The following is a 19,929-nucleotide window of genomic DNA, read 5'->3' as shown; positions in this document are numbered from 1 at the left end:
CGCAAATATACTATCTCGTGGTTAGCGAGGTTGGATGCTCTGTGCTGTGATATCTCCCAAGCTGCTGATTTGGCCATCATCAGCGGAAAGAAGAAAAAAAGCTTAATTTACTCTCGGTACTATCGTCTCCAAATTCGTGTCAGAAGCAAATACATTCAGCATCGCACAAGATCGGGAGAACTAATGCATTATATATGGTTAAAGAATGAGAAAAGCAGTTCTTCAGATGTGTTCATCGAAAGCCACAGAATGATCACACTGTCACTGATGTATGTCATATACTCCACTGATGAAACAAAACTGACTCTGACTTCAAAATCAAACATATGCAATCATGCATCCCAGGGGAAAGAGAGCTGCTATGCCACAAAATTTACATTCAAGAATCACACAAGCACAAGCTTTTTCCTGTGTAAACAAAAGATGCCATCCCATGATGGCGGTTATATTATCCATCGGGCACAAAAATCAATGAAATCATCTTTGATGTTAGTAATGAAGCTAATACAATACATGAGTTCCAGGATAGATCATCAGAAATGCTGGACAAAGTGCAGCTGTTTTTACACGTAAAGGCTTTCTCGTTTATGAAATCTACCTCACTTAATACCTGACCTATATATTACTTATCAGTTATCAGCCATTGGAAAGAGCAGGCTTTTTGGCACTCTATGGACTGACAAAGAAACATGGAGCGCCACAGAATTTTATCCAAGAGAATCAACTATGAAACCGAGCATTTCAGCTTGGCCTTGAACTTGAAGCGACATAACCAAGAAAAGGACCAGAGGCTCAAGAGAAGACGACCCCTACTTTATGGGCAAAGTCATCGTCGTCGTCATCTTCAAATTCCTCATCGTCTTCTGGATATGCATTCTCATCTTCAAATTTGTATTCATGGCCTTCGGTTGCCTCGTAGTCGGACTCCCCCTCCCTCTGCTCATAGTTGTCAGCCTCTTGAGTTCCTGCCAGATCCACTTCAATAATATCTTCAGCCTCAGGTTTGTCACTGTGGGAGGAAGATTGCCCATGGCCATCCACAGGGATATGTCCTTCCTCTTTATATTCTTCATCGCCTGATCTGCTCTTGTATTCTTCAGAGCTGGCAATGTTCTCATAGCCTTCCTTCTCAGCTTCAACAGAAGGTTCAGACTGCCCGTGAGAGACCAGAGCAGATTTATCTTCTTTGACATTGTGGGCAGACGAACCATTGCTGACTGCAGCCTGCCTTTTCCTCTGTAAGATGAGGCTGAGAGGCTTTGGGCCTTCGAAATCAAGAGATGCTCCAGGCTCAACGCTTCCGTTTGCCTTCCTAGACTCTGGACCAAAGTCTCTGCGGGTGGCAAAGTTGAGTGAATCTGTTACATTCCTTCTCAAATGCTGGCCTTCTGCATTCCTGCCACTTGAAGCACGTTCGCTTGATCTTCGTTCGCTTGATCTCCGTTCGCTTGATCTCCGCCGGGTCCTCTCCTGATGGTGCAGTTCGCGATGCCTGCCACCCTGAATATCCATATGATGCCTAACTGGAGACAGTCTGTCCCGGAGTTGTCTTCTATCTCGCTCAGTCTCAGCGCGAGTATCAAGTCTATCAGGTGACCTTCCAGGAAGCTTTATTCTGCCTTGCAGACGGGAGCTTAGAGTGCTTCCTCGAGAGCCCTGATGGCGATCTCTGTGTGTATGGTGACCATCGAATGCCCTTTCCCTGTAGTGTTCATCCCTCCGGCGCTGCTCTCCACTGCGTTCTGGACTAACGACTGAAGACCCGTTTATTTTTCTCCGGCGGAGCCGGTGACGTAAATCTGATCCATCTATCTCAACAGGACCAGTCTCTCTGTGTCGAGGCCTTCTTTCTGAATGGGAAGGCCTGTCCATGTTCCTCTCAGATGATGTTCTATGGCGCTTCCTCTCATAGCCATCATACATTTGCCCAACCATTCCTTGCTCACCCATTCCATTGAATAGCTCCCTTTCATGATGCAGCGGCATTTCAAAATCAGCCGGAGCATATTCATAATCTTCTACTTGATATATATCCCTTCCAAAATCTTCACCATCATAAGCAGCACCATCGGCATCATTGTGCACAAGAACGTCAAAATCCTCATCATCTGCATCTCCACTGTTCTCTGACAGGTCATCTTGAGGAGGTGTTTTGTACCTTTGATTCCATTCTTGTGCAAGATCACTTTCCAAAGGAAGACTGTTCTGATATAACTCCTCTTCTGAAGAGGTTCTGAAACTTTTATTCGCTGCTGGCATGCTGTTTTGTACCCTCTCTGACATTGGCACAGACTTCACTACATTGGAAGCTAGTTCAGCTTGTATTGCAGCTGTAGCTGTCTTTGCAGAATTTGCTGTAGGCCTATTAACTGTTATTTTGGAGCTGCCATCGATTACTGGGCCACCTTGCTGAGTTATTATATGTTTATTCTGCGCAAACTCCTTAATACCCAAAAAATCCTTCTTTTGGGTCTGAGGCTGCTCCAAAGGAAAGGAAGAAGCCTTCACCACCTGCTCTGGTGGATTACTGCCAGCGGACTGTGGATGGTAAAAAGGGCATTTGTCACCTTTTATGCAGTTCCCTTTCTGAAAGTAATAGCATGGGACCATCTGCTTGCCCGAGTTATAAGCAGCATAGTTTGAAGAAGCTGCAGGTATTCCAGGAGTTGGAGCACCAAACATACCATCAATTGGCTGTACAAAGTAGAGGAAACAGAAATTAGCTTCAGATAACAACTTCAAATGATAAAATGTCAGAACAGTAGAAGACTATAGCTGGCAAATGGAAGCATGACAGTAAATACAAGCGATCTTATGGTGCATAAGCAGGAAAATGAAGGGAAAGGGAGCATACCGGATGACGAAATGAACATTTTGGATTCAAGCAATTGCCATTTAACCAGTACCAACAGTCTCTAGGGTTCATCCGGGCACCCTCGCTGTGACGAAAATCACATTCATTCCCCTGAAAGAAGGAATAAAAGTCAATGAAAATATTCTGACAGGAAACTGATGAATATCAATTATAAATATTCAATCATGGTATATATTGTATACTGTAGCACAAAAATGAGATAAAGAACTATAGACAGACTAGAGAAAGCGAAATGCAGAAACCTAAAAGGTAAATCTAAAAGCAAAGTGGCAATCCAACCATACTTTGAAACACTATCAACCTAAAGCACCCAATAGTGAGGAACTTACACCCCTTACAGCATATACACCGCATAGGGTATTCCAAGGTAAAATAGAGAAGACCTATGTGGACATAATGTATGAACGGTAACAGAAGAAGTATTACTTTCGTAGTACAACAGTGGCCAGAATTCAGGGTGGTTCAAATGTACAAGACTAATGTCATACCACGATAATATTCTAAGAAGTTTCTTATACTATCTTAAAAGTGATAAACACAACTACATAGTCGGTACAGGTTGATGAACAGCAAGCATTTAGTCTTTACATACAAAAGTAAGTTCACAGAGCTGTTAATAATGATGCAATCTAGACCTCTGCTATTGGCATGTGCTTTCTTTTCTAGAAAGAGGAACAGGAGCAAACGAAATTCAGACATGAAAGCATATACCCAGTGAGTAGTGAACAATTCCTATCAAGTAATCTTCCATACGAACCAGGAACTGGGCAGACAAATTTAGCCTACCCGGTGAGAGAAGAGACGGTACAATTCATGTCGGACACCTTCTCCCCACAGCTAAACGTCGTATAATGGACGCAACAGTCAATCACTGTTGACATTCATGCTACCTTGTTTTCATCCCTGGAGTTCCTTTCAACTAAATATAAGCCTACCATCACAATTTTCGTTGTTAATTAACAGGGACATGTCTTGACCTGCCCATTTTATCGTGGAACCTGAATAACTCGCGCCCAAAGCTAAATGGTGTATAATCAACGCAACAGCCAATCGCTGCAGGCACTGATGCTGCCTTGTTTTCATCCTTGGGAGTTTCTCCTTTCAATAGAAAATACATCAGCCTGCTACCGCAGTTTCAATCGAGGAACAGGGACGCAACTTGACCTAGCAATATCGACAGGCAACCTGAAACACTAACCTCGCGCGCGCATAAGAAACATGCTGGGACGAAAGCGCTCGATCTTGCAAGCGCGAAATTAGCTCGGATACGAGGAAGGAACCCTACCGCCTGACGCCGATCCCCGAACAAAATCATGAGCTATAATAGAGCAATCGGCGCGAAACAAACCAGCATGGAGGGGGAGCAAACAGAGGAATCGGCGCGGCGGTGTTTACCTTCTTGCAGGTGGCGGGCGAGGCGAGGAAGTAGACGCAGTCGGTGTTGCGCCGCAGCGCCTCCTCCTCGGGCGTCACGGGCTTCGGCGGCGCCTCCGCCGCCGGCGCCGCGGCGGTGCCGGCCGCCTCCATGGCCCCCGTCGCGAGGGATCCTCCTCCTCCGCCGCCGCCGCCCCTTCGCAACGAGCGAGCGCGGTGGGTGGGTGGTGGGGGGACGCCGATCGCTCGCGCGCGCGCGCGCCTGGGGCGGCGGAGGGGCTAGGGTTCGGCGAGGCTGGCTGCGGCGGCGCGGCGATGGGATGGGATCTACCTAGGTGTAGGAGGTTAGGGTTGGGGGAGGAAGGCGAGGGGCGGGCTCGCGTTTGCGTTTGCGGCCGCGTGTGGACTGCGTTGGAGGCGGAAAAACAAAACAAATATATGATGGGAGCCGGGGAAGGGGACAATGGAGATCCACACCGTCATAGGCTTTTCTTCTCACCCCACCCATTATTAGTCCCTTTTATTTATTTATTTTCTTGGTGGATTATTAATAGAAATTGGCCTAATCTTTTATATCATCAAAGGTTATAAAAAGATAGGTCTAAGATATGTCAATAAGGGTGCCTAAGCTTATCAGGAAGCTACTCGGCCACTAGTAGGAGATTGTCGATGAGGCAAGTAGTCGACGAGACAGGCTGCATGAGTCTAGTTGTGTTGATCTACTTGTGTTTGACCTAGTTAGATAACTATGCGGTCGAGGACGTGGTCGACGGCGAGAAGGAAGGTTGGGGTGTGAGGTAGGGCAGCAGAAAGTGGGATGCGATGGCCACTACGTCGATATGAGTGGATGAACTGTACCTACTTACTGAGAGAGAGAGAGAGAGAGAGAGAGAGAGAGAGAGAGAGCGAGAGGGAGACTCGCAGTGCTTTCAGAACTAGGAGGAATGCTCTATGTTGGTGTGATGTGAGCACATGGCAAGAGATGAAGGTAGCTTCTTTGCAATTTGGAGAGCATGTCTAAAGCGAATGAGTTGAGAAGTGAGAGCTAAACACGGAATTGAACATTGACACTTCATAAAATCTAGAAATATCTACTCGTAGTTTTTCAGACGTGTTTGCCAGACTCTATAATATAAAAGCACTCTACCACGAGTTTTATATATTTATTTATGAACATCATGAAAAAATTACAAATAAAACGAGGGGTATAACGATTCGAGAGAAATGTAAAAAACTAGTTTTCTCATATTTATGACGAAATCACCATAAAAGATTTTTTTTCTTAAACATGCCAAGCAAAATAATACAAACATTTTTTGTAACAAGATAGTGTTACAGTTTAGCACTAGAAATGTATATGTAATGATAAATATGTATTGTAGGAAAAAAATAATATAACATTTTCTAGTTGCTAGTATTACTATTACTCCCCAAAACAGTTGTTTCATATGTAATATATATAATATTGCATCGTTAAGAATAACAATATATGAATAGCTAGCTGATTTATCTAACGATAAAAATGTTTAGCACAAATAAAGATGTGGTTACATTCTTATCTTGCCCTAGACACAATATATGGTTGGCTCATTAGCATAGGTCTTCTTAGCTACAACATGCCTAAAATAAGTTGATAATTGCAAGAACACAAATCAATTGTAGTTAGTTTTGAAATAAGAGTATTGAGCTACTAGTTAAGGTCTTAATGCCTCTTGCTACTACCTATTAAAGATTACTTGTAAATTGTTTTCTAATCACAAAATGTTTTAACGGGATGGTTGTAATTGGATGAAAATAAAGTAAATAAAGCAGTAAAAATCATTATAGGAAATGGGTTGAAACTTAATAATACAAAATGTTCTCATTGATTATTGGATCCACCTTTAGCATTAGGATTCATGTTAATCAAGATAAAGTATACTTTTAATCATATTGTGTCTGGGAGACCTCTGTAATAAGATGCGCCCAGAAAGTCATCGGTCATCGTTCTCTAATTAACCACAACATATAGTCTTCTGCAAGTCACATATTGACTATTTCTATTAAGGATTTGTTGTCGTCAGAAACCCACCGGCGGGCAGCGACGGGCAACACCGTAGAGCCGGGACAACTAGGGCTGCGGCTGGCCCCAGTCCCTCAGAGCGACGGCCCGCAAAGCCTTTCTGGTCACACGTCCGATGCTGTCGCAAGGGCGTGCCACCTGACCTATACCTGGTCAGGAAGGTGTTGGATGATGCCTCGCTTAGTTTCCTGCAGGGCATACACGTAAACATTAAATACGAGCCTCGATCGGCTCTCAGGTTATCCTGTGAATCGGCTCAAGGAGCCGATCCACCCATGATTCGTACAAGGTGTCCGAATATATGGTGGTCCTGCTTGATCAAGATGAAGCTAAAACGATCTACGACGATTTAGGGTTTTCACCGCATAATCGGATCATCCTACTCACGATTGGGCCTCGCGTTCGCGTACGGTGACCGTAAGCCGATCCTAGACGGGGCCTAAAAACCAACACGAAGTTGATCCCCGGAACATCCTGTCTAGGGCTAGCAAACTCCACCCTACACGCCGCTGGATCCTCCAACCCTTTGTAAGGCCTAACTATTGCGGATGTTAAACTAATCCTTGACGAACAAGGAGCAACCGTAACGGATCGGATCTACTAAACTATGATCAAGCGGGGTGCCGCCCCTACACCCGAGATAGGTGTAGGGCGGCTAGATGCGTAAGGGTTGCACTACGATAGCATACGATACGAAGAACAATGCTAACCCTAACACATCTAAGATAAATACGTTGCTCGCCATCAAAAAGGCTTCAGTACGAGCAACGCGTGAACAACGTGGATAGGCTTATGCTGCCTAGATCGCAAGATGCGATCTAGGCAGCATGGTGCTTACCGGAGAAACCCTCGAGACGAAGGAGTTGGCGATGCGTCGAGATTTGTTTGTGTTGAACGTTGGTTGTTGTTTATTCCATAAACCCTAGATACATATTTATAGTCCAGGGGACTTTCTAATTCAGGTGTGCACCTAACCGTGCACGGGTCAAACTCTAAATCACCGATACGTAATCTAATATGTTACAGATACAAGGGCAAACTAGCCCAAACTTTGCATATAAGGCCGATTCACGTATTTCTTCCGTATATAATCTTTAAGCCCATCTTGATTGCAGCCCACCTCTGACTCGGTCAAATTCTGGTGATAACACATGCCCCCCTGGTTTTGGAAATGTCATTTCCAAAATCATTATGCTTATCCCTCATCGGGTCATGCCGTGGCGTCTTGCCTCCTTGACTTTATCACCAATCTAAACAAACGAAGGAATGTCCTCACTTAACCCTGTCGATAGCCAGAGTCAGGCACTCCCCAAAAGAGCCGATGGTATCACATCAGCCTCTACGATAAAACGGGAGCAAGGCCAACCTAACTGCCTCTCCAAACGGTAACCTGCGCCCTTCGTCTGAGAAAATCAGATCCCCAAATCACCGCCCAGCAGCCCTACGGATCTCAAATCTCAGCCGCGCCGTCCCGATCCCTCAGCGCATCCAATGGCGGAATCATCCCACGCCAACGTCATGGCCTCCGGTCTGAAGGTAATCCTCAACGGCCCCCTTGCCACATGCATCAATGTCAGGAGTAAACAGTAAACACCTGAATTAATGTTCTATTCCACTATCAATTTTAGGTCTCAGACATCCTGCTGCCACATCCTTCTCTCGCAAATTCTATGTGCCTCGGTCCTCGTTCTTCCGAGAGTCCCGCCCTCTTAATTTCATGCGAAGCCAACAGGATCCCCTTCGTGAATCAGAACTTAGATCTGACCTCCTGGGCCGACTGCCTGCGAGCCTGGCCTAATCCCCCTGAGGGTTGGGTGACATGGTACAACAGAGTATCCAAAGCCCATTATGCCACCTGGGAAGCCATAGGGATAGCCGATGCCCTATCACTATCATTGTCTCCTCTTGAGAAGAATGAAAATATTCTGAAAACCATCGGCTATTTCTGGTCTGACGCACTGAACTGCTTCATGTTCGGCCATGGCCCTATGACACCAACCCTGCTGGATGTGGCCATGATCACGGAGCTTAGACATTGCATCCCCAAGCCCTTCCGCATTCAAACCGCCGAAAGTCCCTTTCACCCTTTCTTCCAAAAAAGAGTGTACCGGTTGGGGTGCCTACCTCAATCGTTATATGAAGACCAAAGGCCCTGTGACAGAGAGAGAACACACAGCCTTCCTGAACTTTTGGTTGGAACACTTCATATTCTGTGGCCCATCACCTGCCCCTACCAAGAATTACCTTTCCCTAGCCTACGAACTGGCCAAAGGCACCCATCTTGGCCTAGGTAAGTTGTTTCTTGGAGAGGTCTATCGATCTCTTCAACTGATGTCCGTCAAGCTGTTCTCTCAAAAGACAGATTAAATCGGCGGTCCTCGGTGGTTTATTCAGTTATGGGCGCAGCTATACTTTCGAACCGGATCCCGGACTTCCCACCTTTGACCTCCCGCACCTTTCCGGATGCTAACGGAAAGGATATCCGATGTACTAGCTATGGCCAAGCTTTGTATGGTCTCCCGGGCAAGAGGTCGATCCCTAAGGAAGCGAGCAGGGTGGTTCAAGATCTTCTTCCAAGGTTTGGACAACCCCTCGTTCTTTCCTTATACTCGAACCGGAGAATTTTGAAAATCCAGTCTCCTTTCGATTGGATAACTTTGCCGATGACGATAGCACCCAAGCATCCGTATTCCATCATGATTCGTCCTTGCTTCCTCCCTGTTGGCATGAGTACCTCGAACCGGATCATCAAGCCTGGTTATGAGTGTTATCAACCGGTAGTGGTAGCCCGACAGCTCGGTCTTGAGCAGGTGCCTCCACACTTCTTCTTACACCACCTGACAGCAAGCAGAGCTGAACTGCTTCGATGATACGTCTCCGACGTATCGATAATTTCTTATGTTCTATGCCATATTATTGATGATACCTACATGTTTTATGCACACTTTATGTCATATTCGTGCATTTTCCGGAACTAACCTATTAACAAGATGCCGAAGTGCCGGTTCTCGTTTTCTCGCTGTTTTTGGTTTCAGAAATCCTAGTAACGAAATATTCTCGAATTGGACGAAACGAAGACCCAGGGTCCTATTTTTCCACGGAGCTTCCAGAAGACCGAAGAACACACGAAGTGGGGCCACGAGGTGGCCAAACCATAGGGCGGCGCGGCCCAGGTCTTGGCCGCGCCGACCTGTGGTGTGGGCCCCTCGTCTGGCCCCCGACTCTGCCCTTCCGCCTACTTAAAGCCTCCGTCGCGAAACCCCTGAGGCGAAAAACCACGATACGGAAAACCTTACTGAGACGCCGCCGCCGATCCCATCTCGGGGGATCCTGGAGATCTCCTCCGGCACCCTGCCGGAGAGGGATTCATCTCCCGGAGGACTCTACACCGCCATGGTCGCCTCCGGAGTGATGAGTGAGTAGTTCACCCCTGGACTATGGGTCCATAGCGAGTAGCTAGATGGTTGTCTTCTCCTCATTGTGCTTCATTGTTGGATCTTGTGAGCTGCCTAACATGATCAAGATCATCTATCTCGTAATTCTATATGTTGTGTTTGTCGGGATCCGATGGATAGAGAATACCATGTCATGTTAATTATCAAGTTATTATACATGTGTTGTTTATGATCTTGCATGCTCTCCGTTTCTAGTAGAGGCTCTGGCCAAGTTTTTACTTTTAACTCCAAGAGGGAGTACTTATGCTCGATAGTGGGTTCATGCCTGCATTAACACCTGGGACAGTGACAGAAAGTTCTAAGGTTGTGTTGTGCTGTTGCCACTAGGGATAAAACATTGGCGCTATGTCCGAGGATGTAGTTGTTGATTACATTACGCACCATACTTAATGCAATTGTCTGTTGTTAGCAACTTAATACTGGAGGGGTTCGGATGATAACTCTGAAGGTGGACTTTTTAGGCATAGATGCGGTTGGATGGCGGTCTATGTACTTTGTCGTAATGCCCAATTAAATCTCACTATACTTATCATGTCATGTATGTGCATTGTTATGCCCTCTCTATTTGTCAATTGCCCGACCGTAATTTGTTCACCCAACATGCTTTTATCTTATGGGAGAGACACCTCTAGTGAACTCGTGGACCCCGGTCCATTCTTTAATACTGAAATACAAATCTGCTGCAATACTTGTTTTTACTATTTTCTTCGCAAACAATCATCTTCCACACAATACGGTTAATCCTTTGTTACAGCAAGCCGGTGAGATTGACAACCTCACTGTTTCGTTGGGGCAAAGTACTTTGGTTGTGTTGTGCAGGTTCCACGTTGGCGCCGGAATCTCTGGTGTTGCGCCGCACTACATCCCGCCGCCATCAACCTTCAACGTGCTTCTTGGCTCCTCCTGGTTCGATAAACCTTGGTTTCTTCTGAGGGAAAACTTGCCGCTATGCGCATCATACCTTCCTCTTGGGGTTGCCCAACGAACGTGTGAAATACACGCCATCAAGCATATTTTCACGGCGCCGTTGCCGGGAGGAAAGGTAAAAGGCACTCATACTCCGGTTCCAGTGTAAAGTACTTTTCTGTCGCCGTTGTGTTTGTGCTCGAAGCTATTTCCTTTAGATCCTGCAATTGCATCTTTTTGTTTCTTGTTTACACTAGTTTGGCATAATGGACAACAATGAGCTTCTTATTCTATTTCCTGATTTAAAACATGGATTATTTGATGCGAAAATTAAAAAACCTATGGAATCTTATTTGCATGCTCGGTAGTAATATTAGTATGAACGCTTTGAACACCATTGTTGATAATGATATAGAAAGTTCTAAGCTTGGGGAAACTGGTTTTCATGATCTTTTAGTCCCCAAGCATTGAGGAGAAAATTTACTTTGATGATACTTTGCCTCCCATATATGATGATTATAATGATAGTGGTCTTTTGGTGCCACCTACTATGGAGAGTAAATTTTGTTGTGATTATACTATGCCTCCTACACTTGATGAGAATAATAATGATAGCTACTTTGTTGAATTTGCTCCCACTATAACTAATAAAATTGATTATGCCTATGTGGAGAGTAATAATTTTATGCATGAGACTCATGATAAGAATGCTTTATGTGATAGTTATATTGTTGAGTTTGCTCATGTTGCTACTGAAAGTTATTATGAGAGAGGAAAATATGGTTGTAGAAATTTTCATGTTACTAAAACACCTCTCTATGTGCTGAAATTTTTGAAGCTACACTTGTTTTATCTTCCTATGCTTGTTACTTTGCTCTTCATGAACTTGTTTATTTACAAGATGCCTCTTCATAGGAAGCATGTTAGACTTAAATGTGTTTTGAATTTGCCTCTTGATGCTCTCTTTTGCTTCAAATACTATTTCTTGCGAGTGCATCATTAAAACTGCTGAGCCCATCTTAACGGCTATAAAGAAAGAACTTCTTGGGAGATAACCCATGTGTTATTTTGCTACAGTATTTTGTTTTATATTTGTATCTTGGAAGTTGTTTACTACTGTAGCAACCTCTCCTTATCTTAGTTTTATGTTTTGTTGTGCCAAGTAAAGTCTTTGATAGAAAAGTAAGTACTAGATTTGGATTACTGCGCAGTTCCGGATTTCTTTGTCGTCACGAATCTGGGTCTATCTCCCTGTAGGTAGCTCAGAAAATTACGCCAATTTACGAGCATGATCCTCGGATATGTACGCAACTTTCATTCAATTTGAGCATTTTCGTTTGAGCAAGTCTGGTGGCCTAATAAAATCCATCTTTACGGACTGTTCTGTTTTGACAGATTCTGTCTTTTATTTCGCATTGCCTCTTTTGCTATGTTGGATGAATTTCTTTGATCCACTAATGTCCAAGTAGCTTTATGCAATGTCCAGAAGTGTTAAGAATGATTGTGTCACCTCTGAACATGTGAATTTTTATTATGCACTAACCCTCTAATGAGTTGTTTCGAGTTTGGTGTGGAGGAAGTTTTCAAGGGTCAAGAGAGGAGTATGATGCAATATGATCAAGGAGAGTGAAAGCTCTAAGCTTGGGGATGCCCCGGTGGTTCACCCCTCGCATATATTAAGAAGACTCAAGCTGTCTAAGCTTGGGGATGCCCAAGGCATCCCCTTCTTCATCGACAACATTATCAGGTTCCTCCCCCGAAACTATATTTTTATTCGGCCACATCTTATGTACTTTGCTTGGAGCGTCGGTTTGTTTTTGTTTTTTGTTTTGTTTGAATAAAATGGATCCTAGCATTCACTTTATGGGAGAGAGACACTCTCCGCTGTTGCATATGGACAAATATGTCCTTAGGCTCTACTCATAGTATTCATGGCGAAGTTTCTTCTTCGTTAAATTGTTATATGGTTGGAATTGGAAAATACTACATGTAGTAATTCTAAAATGTCTTGGATAATGTGATACTTGGCAATTGTTGTGCTCATGTTTAAGCTCTTGCATCATATACTTTGCACCCATTAATGAAGAAATACTTAGAGCTTGCTAATTTGGTTTGCATATTTGGTTTCTCTAGAGTCTAGATAACATCTAGTATTGAGTTTTGAACAACAAGGAAGACGGTATGGAGTCTTATAATGTTTACCATATGTCTTTTATGTGAGTTTTGTCTGTACCGTTCATCCTTGTGTTTGTTTCAAATAACCTTGCTAGCCTAAACCTTGTATCGAGAGGGAATACTTCTCATGCATCCCAAATACTTGAGCCAACCACTATGCCATTTGTGTCCACCATACCTACCTACTACATGGTATTTATCCGCCATTCCAAAGTAAATTGCTTGAGTGCTACCTTTAAAATTCCATCATTCACCTTTGCAATATATAGCTCATGGGACAAATAGCTTAAAAACTATTGTAGTATTGAATATGTACTTATGCACTTTATCTCTTATTAAGTTGCTTGTTGAGCGATAACCATGTTTCGGGGACGCCATCAACTATTCTTTGTTGGATATCATGTGAGTTGCTATGCATGTCCGTCTTGTCTCGAAGCAAGAGAGATCTACCACCTTCATGGTTGGAGCATGCATATTGTTAGAGAAGAACTTTGGGCCGCTAACTAAAGCCATGATTCATGGTGGAAGTTTCAGTTTGGACATATATCCTCAATCTCATATGAGAATAATAATTGTTGCCACATGCTTATGCATTAAAGAGGAGTCCATTATCTCGTTGTCCATGTTGTCCCGGTATGGATGTCTAAGTTGAGAATAATCAAAAGCGAGAAATCCAAAATGCGAGCTTTCTCCTTAGACCTTTGTACAGAGCGGCATGGAGGTACCCCATTGTGACACTTGGTCAAAACATGTGCATTGCAAAGATCCGGTAGTCCAAGTTAATTAGGACAAGGTGCGGGCACTATTAGTATACTATGCATGAGACTTGCAACTTGTAAGATATAATTTTCATAACTCATATGCTTTATTACTACCGTTGACAAAATTGTTTCATGTTTTCAAAATAAAAGCTCTAGCACAAATATAGCAATCGATGTTTTCCTCTTTGAAGGACCATTCTCTTTACTTTTATGTTGAGTCAGTTCACCTATTTCTCTCCACCTCAAGAAGCAAACACTTGTGTGAACCGTGCATTGATTCCTACATACTTGCATATTGTACTTGTTATATTACTCTATGTTGACAATTATCCATGAGATATACATGTTACAAGTTGAAAGCAACCGCTGAAACTTAATCTTCCTTTGTGTTGCTTCAATGCCTTTACTTTGATTTATTGCTTTATGAGTTAACTCTTATGCAAGACTTATTAATACTTGTCTTGAAGTACTATTCATGAAAATTCTTTGCTATATGATTCACTTGTTTTCTCATGTCATTACCATTGTTTTGATCGCTGCATCCACTACATATGTTTACAAATAGTATGATCAAGGTTATGATGGCATATCACTTCAGTAAATTATCTTTGTTATCGTTTTACCGCTCGGGACGAGCGGAACTAAGCTTGGGGATGCTTGATACGTCTCCGACGTATCGATAATTTCTTATGTTCTATGCCATATTATTGATGATACCTACATGTTTTATGCACACTTTATGTCATATTCGTGCATTTTCCGGAACTAACCTATTAACAAGATGCCGAAGTGCCGGTTCTCGTTTTCTCGCTGTTTTTGGTTTCGAAATCCTAGTAACGAAATATTCTCGGAATTGGACGAAACGAAGACCCGGGGTCCTATTTTTCCACGGAGCTTCCGAAGACCGAAGAACACACGAAGTGGGGCCACGAGGTGGCCAAACCATAGGGCGGCGCGGCCCGGGTCTTGGCCGCGCCGACCCGTGGTGTGGGCCCCTCGTCCGGCCCCCGACTCGCCCTTCCGCCTACTTAAAGCCTCCGTCGCGAAATCCCCGAGGCGAAAAACCACGATACGGAAAACCTTACCGAGACGCCGCCGCCGCCGATCCCATCTCGGGGATCCCGGAGATCTCCTCCGGCACCCTGCCGGAGAGGGGATTCATCTCCCGGAGGACTCTACACCGCCATGGTCGCCTCCGGAGTGATGAGTGAGTAGTTCACCCCTGGACTATGGGTCCATAGCAGTAGCTAGATGGTTGTCTTCTCCTCATTGTGCTTCATTGTTGGATCTTGTGAGCTGCCTAACATGATCAAGATCATCTATCCGTAATTCTATATGTTGTGTTTGTCGGGATCCGATGGATAGAGAATACCATGTCATGTTAATTATCAAGTTATTATACATGTGTTGTTTATGATCTTGCATGCTCTCTGTTTCTAGTAGAGGCTCGGCCAAGTTTTTACTTTTAACTCCAAGAGGGAGTACTTATGCTCGATAGTGGGTTCATGCCTCGCATTAACACCGGGACGAGTGACGAAAGTTCTAAGGTTGTGTTGTGCTTGTTGCCACTAGGGATAAAACATTGGCGCTATGTCCGAGGATGTAGTTGTTGATTACATTACGCACCATACTTAATGCAATTGTCTCGTTGTTAGCAACTTAATACCGGAGGGGGTTCGGATGATAACCCGAAGGTGGACTTTTTAGGCATAGATGCGAGTTGGATGGCGGTCTATGTACTTTGTCGTAATGCCCAATTAAATCTCACTATACTTATCATGTCATGTATGTGCATTGTTATGCCCTCTCTATTTGTCAATTGCCCGACTGTAATTTGTTCACCCAACATGCTTTTATCTTATGGGAGAGACACCTCTAGTGAACTGTGGACCCCGGTCCATTCTTTAATACTGAAATACAAATCTGCTGCAATACTTGTTTTTACTATTTTCTCTCGCAAACAATCATCTTCCACACAATACGGTTAATCCTTTGTTACAGACAAGCCGGTGAGATTGACAACCTCACTTGTTTCGTTGGGGCAAAGTACTTTGGTTGTGTTGTGCAGGTTCCACGTTGGCGCCGGAATCTCCGGTGTTGCGCCGCACTACATCCCGCCGCCATCAACCTTCAACGTGCTTCTTGGCTCCTCTCGGTTCGATAAACCTTGGTTTCTTTCTGAGGGAAAACTTGCTGCTGTGCGCATCATACCTTCCTCTTGGGGTTGCCCAACGAACGTGTGAAATACACGCCATCACCCGACATCCTTACTGGCCAAAGGTGTTACACCTTCTTTGATGCTTTGGCCATCTCAATTCCCCACAACCTCCGTTTCTCCTTCACTACCGACGGTTTCGAGACTTGGTGGTCCATGTGGAAAACCCATGTCTTCAGAAGGGCTTTAGGACCGCTGTTGAGACAACTTGATGCCGAGTACGACATCCCCGCAGACCAGGTACCATTACTCAAACTCTTCTTGTAACTGCTTATGGTGACTGTCTGTGTCCTGACTCCATCTCCCGGCAGCAACAAGATGGCCCAGCTCCCACGCAAGCCGACGGCTCCCCCTTCGTATTCCTTCCTCCGGCCCCAGTGGTTCTCTTCTCGCCGCAGCTCGCCATCTCCGAAGAAAGTCATAATGCGAGCCGGCCGATTTCACCGAAATCGGCTCCCAAGAGTAGAACAACTTCGGGGCCGGCTGCCCCCGAGCCTCGACTCGGGCGAGGGCGGCGGTGAGGAAGGTGGCTGTCGGAGAAGACACGAAGCGCAAAGCTCCCGCCCGGAAAGCTTGCACGTAAGTTGATCCGTGTCTTGATCGAACACATTTGCCTTCCCAAGCTTTGTCACATGGTTGTACCTCTTCTTTCAGACTTCCACTGAAGAGAACTCCAGTGAAGGAGCACAGTCCAGTCCAAGGGACTCCTCCCCAGGCGATACAGAAAGGTCCACTACACAGAGCCAGACGGATTCGCCAACGTCGGCTCCTCGGAAAAGGTCGACTCCCGAGCCGACTGTCCTTCAGATTCCGATCCAAACGAGGTCACGCATGAAGCGTCGATGCGTCAAAAGGGCTCGCACAGGCCCACAAGTCTCCTCGCCGAGCCAGGAAGTTTCAAATGTAATACCCTCAACAGCTCGTGTTCCACATCGTCCTGTCACTAATTGGATTGCCTCACCATTTCCCTTGCAGACTGATGGGATTTCTAGCGGGGACGTTGAAGAGGTGCCGATGCCATCCGCTGCCCTTGGCCTATCCAACTCGCCAAGCGTGACTGACCAAGTGGCTAACCTGGCCCAGACTACCGCAAAGCCGATCGTCACAACATCGGCTTCCCTTCCTTTCTTGGGAGAGGTAAGATCTCTCTCTCTCTCTCTCTCTCTCGGGCCTACTCTTTTCCTTCGTCGTATGCTCATGCTGCTCTTGCTCGTCTGTCAGGGGTGCGATCCTTCAAGCTTGCTGACGTTCGATCCCGACTCCATCGAGCCAGCTGTTTCTAAAGCAGGTGAAGAGCCAGACCCTAGCGCGGTCGATGGCCCGCTCCAGCGTCTCAAAGTTTTGCTCTCCTCCTCGGTCGATACCCTGGTCGAGAACCCCGAGGCAATTAAGGGCATTCTCGAGGACATCCAGCCCCGCCTCCCAGTAACGCTGCAAGTTAAGCTTTGGCCGGCGGTGTTTTTGTCAGTTTTCAGGTCAAGGGTGCAGTCGGCTCGTCAAAGGATTACTCTTCGCCGCGCCCAACTCCCGTTGAGAGCCGATATTGCAGGCAAATGTCAACGGCTCAACGAGAAGAAAGCCGCTTTAGACGCCAAGACCGCCACTTCTACTCGTGGTGTCAAACTTGAGACCTTGCGCAAGGAACTGGAGGACCTTGAGAAGAGGGCCAGGGAGACCAGACAACTTATCCAGGATGAGGAATCCCTCTTTGCTCGCTCCCAAGAGGAAGAAAAAGGCCTCACAGCTGATCTGAAGGCCGACCTGGCTGAAATTCGTGCCCTGAGCAGCCAGCTGGTGATGGGGAGAGACGAGGATGACGAGGCCGAGATCGCCGAGGTGGACCGAATCCGTGCCGATGCTCTTCACGCCCTTAATGCTTTTCTTCAGTAGGGCCTTCTTGTGTAAACTGATGCATGTAAACTTGCTCCACTGTACTTGTCAAAGTCAACTGCCGTGCATCGGCTTTCTTATCATTTTGAAGGCAATGTCGGTGCATCGGCTCTGGTTGCATCGCCGATTCGATTTTTCTTTGTTTTTTTTTTGTGTGGCCAATTTCCCTATCGGCCGCCAATATTCCTTCGCACATGCTCAATGGTGTCGCGCATGTTCATATGATTAGGTGCCCCCCCGAGCCGATTCTGCCAGGTAACTGCTGATATCGGCTCTATGGTTAGCCAAGATACTACGATGTGAACATCGGCTTTGTTAGGCACAAAGTGGATTTCTTCCAGTGTATCAGCCGACGCATCCCATTGCCCATTAGATCGACGTTGAGCCCAGACCGAAAGCATGGCGAGGATGATTTTGGCCGATCCCCAGAATCGGCCTCTATGTTAGTAAGTCCACGAAGGTCTGGCGATGCTTCTCCACAGATCTTTGGGGCCAATCTCACGGATCGGCATTACCGCGTTTGCCCATACATAGTGTCGGAGCCGGTCGCGTGGAACGGCTTCTTCCTTGTCTTCGCTGTGAGAGCAGCTGTCCTCGTCTCCGTCCTTACCAGGGTGGTGCTCGAGTCCTATCATGTTGACGTCGAGTGAGGATCTTGGCTGGCACTCTTCAAGGTAAGTGCGCCCCACTATGTTACGGTGGATGCCGGTGAAATCGGCACTCTTGATGCGCCGGTGGACGGGACTGGAGTGGCATCTCTCCTTTGTAAGTCCCCAGAGCTGGTCCCGACGGAGAATACCGATGGCTCATGATTTCCTGGATCACGCGCAGAGCGACACGCTCCAGAGTGTTCCCCAGGCTCTCGAGTGGCGGTGCAGGCGAATGAGCCACCATGTAGTTGATCTCCTGACGCGGCGACCCGGTGCGTTCTTCGACGGGGCGGACGGGTCCACTCCATCGAGTGCGCCTTCGGTGAGAACCCCTTCCACCCGACGCCATGGGAGGCGGGTTCCGTGGAAAGAGCCGATGAGTTCGGCTTCGAGGGCCGCCTTGATCTCGTCATGCTTCTTCTTGAGCTCGTCAGTCAGATCCTCGTACTTGACCGGAGTGCTTTCCGCCATCTCGGATGTAGATGGCGATGCGGTGGATGTCGAAGGTGGTCCCACCGGGCGTGCCAGAATGTGTTGTCGTCAGAAACCCACCGGCGGGCAGCGACGGGCAGCACCGTAGAGCCGGGAACAACTAGGGGCTGCGGGCTGGCCCGATCCCTCGGAGCGACGGCCCGCAAAGCCTTCACGGTCACACGTCCGATGCTCGTCGCAGGCGTGCCACCTGACCTATACCGGTCGGGAAGGTGTTGGATGATGCCTCGCTTAGTTTCTCCGCAGGGCATACACGTAAACATTAAATACGAGCCTCGATCGGCTCTCGGGTTATCTCGTGAATCGGCTCAAGGAGCCGATCCACCCATGATTCGTACAAGGTGTCCGAATATATGGTGGTCCTGCTTGATCAAGATGAAGCTAAAACGATCTACGACGATTTAGGGTTTTCACCGCATAATCGGATCATCCTACTCACGATTGGGCCTCGCGCTCGCGTACGGTGACCGTAAGCCGATCCTAGACGGGGCCTAAAAACCAACACGAAGTTGATCCCGGAACATCCTGTCTAGGGCTAGCAAACTCCACCCTACACGCCGCTGGATCCTCCAACCCTTTGTAAGGCCTAACTATTGCGGATGTTAAACTAATCCTTGACGAACAAGGAGCAACCGTAACGGATCGGATCTACTAAACTATGATCAAGCGGGGTGCCGCCCCTACACCGAGATAGGTGTAAGGGCGGCTAGATGCGTAAGGGTTGCACTACGATAGCATACGATACGAAGAACAATGCTAACCCTAACACATCTAAGATAAATACGTTGCTCGCCATCAAAAAGGCTTCAGTACGAGCAACGCGTGAACAACGTGGATAGGCTTATGCTGCCTAGATCGCAAGATGCGATCTAGGCAGCATGGTGCTTACCGGAGAAACCCTCGAGACGAAGGAGTTGGCGATGCGCCGAGATTTGTTTGTGTTGAACGTTGGTTGTTGTTTATTCCATAAACCCTAGATACATATTTATAGTCCAGGGGACTTTCTAATTCAGGTGTGCACCTAACCGTGCATGGGTCAAACTCTAACTCACCGATACGTAATCTAATATGTTA

At 46.2% G+C, this 19,929-nt stretch overlaps 1 protein-coding gene across 1 annotated transcript; it reads right to left on the bottom strand.

Annotated features, from left to right (window-relative positions):
• Nucleotides 1-468: 468 nt before the first annotated feature.
• LOC124670356 (zinc finger CCCH domain-containing protein 32-like) lies at nt 469-4,419 on the bottom strand. The gene is made up of 3 exons (XM_047206867.1): nt 4,271-4,419; nt 2,855-2,965; nt 469-2,694 (listed from the first exon to the last, which is right to left on the bottom strand). The coding sequence occupies exons 1-3, from the start codon at nt 4,400-4,402 to the stop codon at nt 793-795; spliced, it is 2,145 nt and encodes a 714-aa protein (XP_047062823.1). The 5' UTR covers nt 4,403-4,419; the 3' UTR covers nt 469-792.
• Between the last annotated feature and the right edge of the window lie 15,510 nt (nt 4,420-19,929).

Source organism: Lolium rigidum, chromosome 7, assembly GCF_022539505.1.
Source record: "Lolium rigidum isolate FL_2022 chromosome 7, APGP_CSIRO_Lrig_0.1, whole genome shotgun sequence".
Classification (NCBI taxonomy): domain Eukaryota; kingdom Viridiplantae; phylum Streptophyta; class Magnoliopsida; order Poales; family Poaceae; genus Lolium; species Lolium rigidum.
The sequence above is the reverse complement of the archived record's forward strand: the minus strand, read 5'-3'. Positions and strand labels throughout refer to the sequence as shown.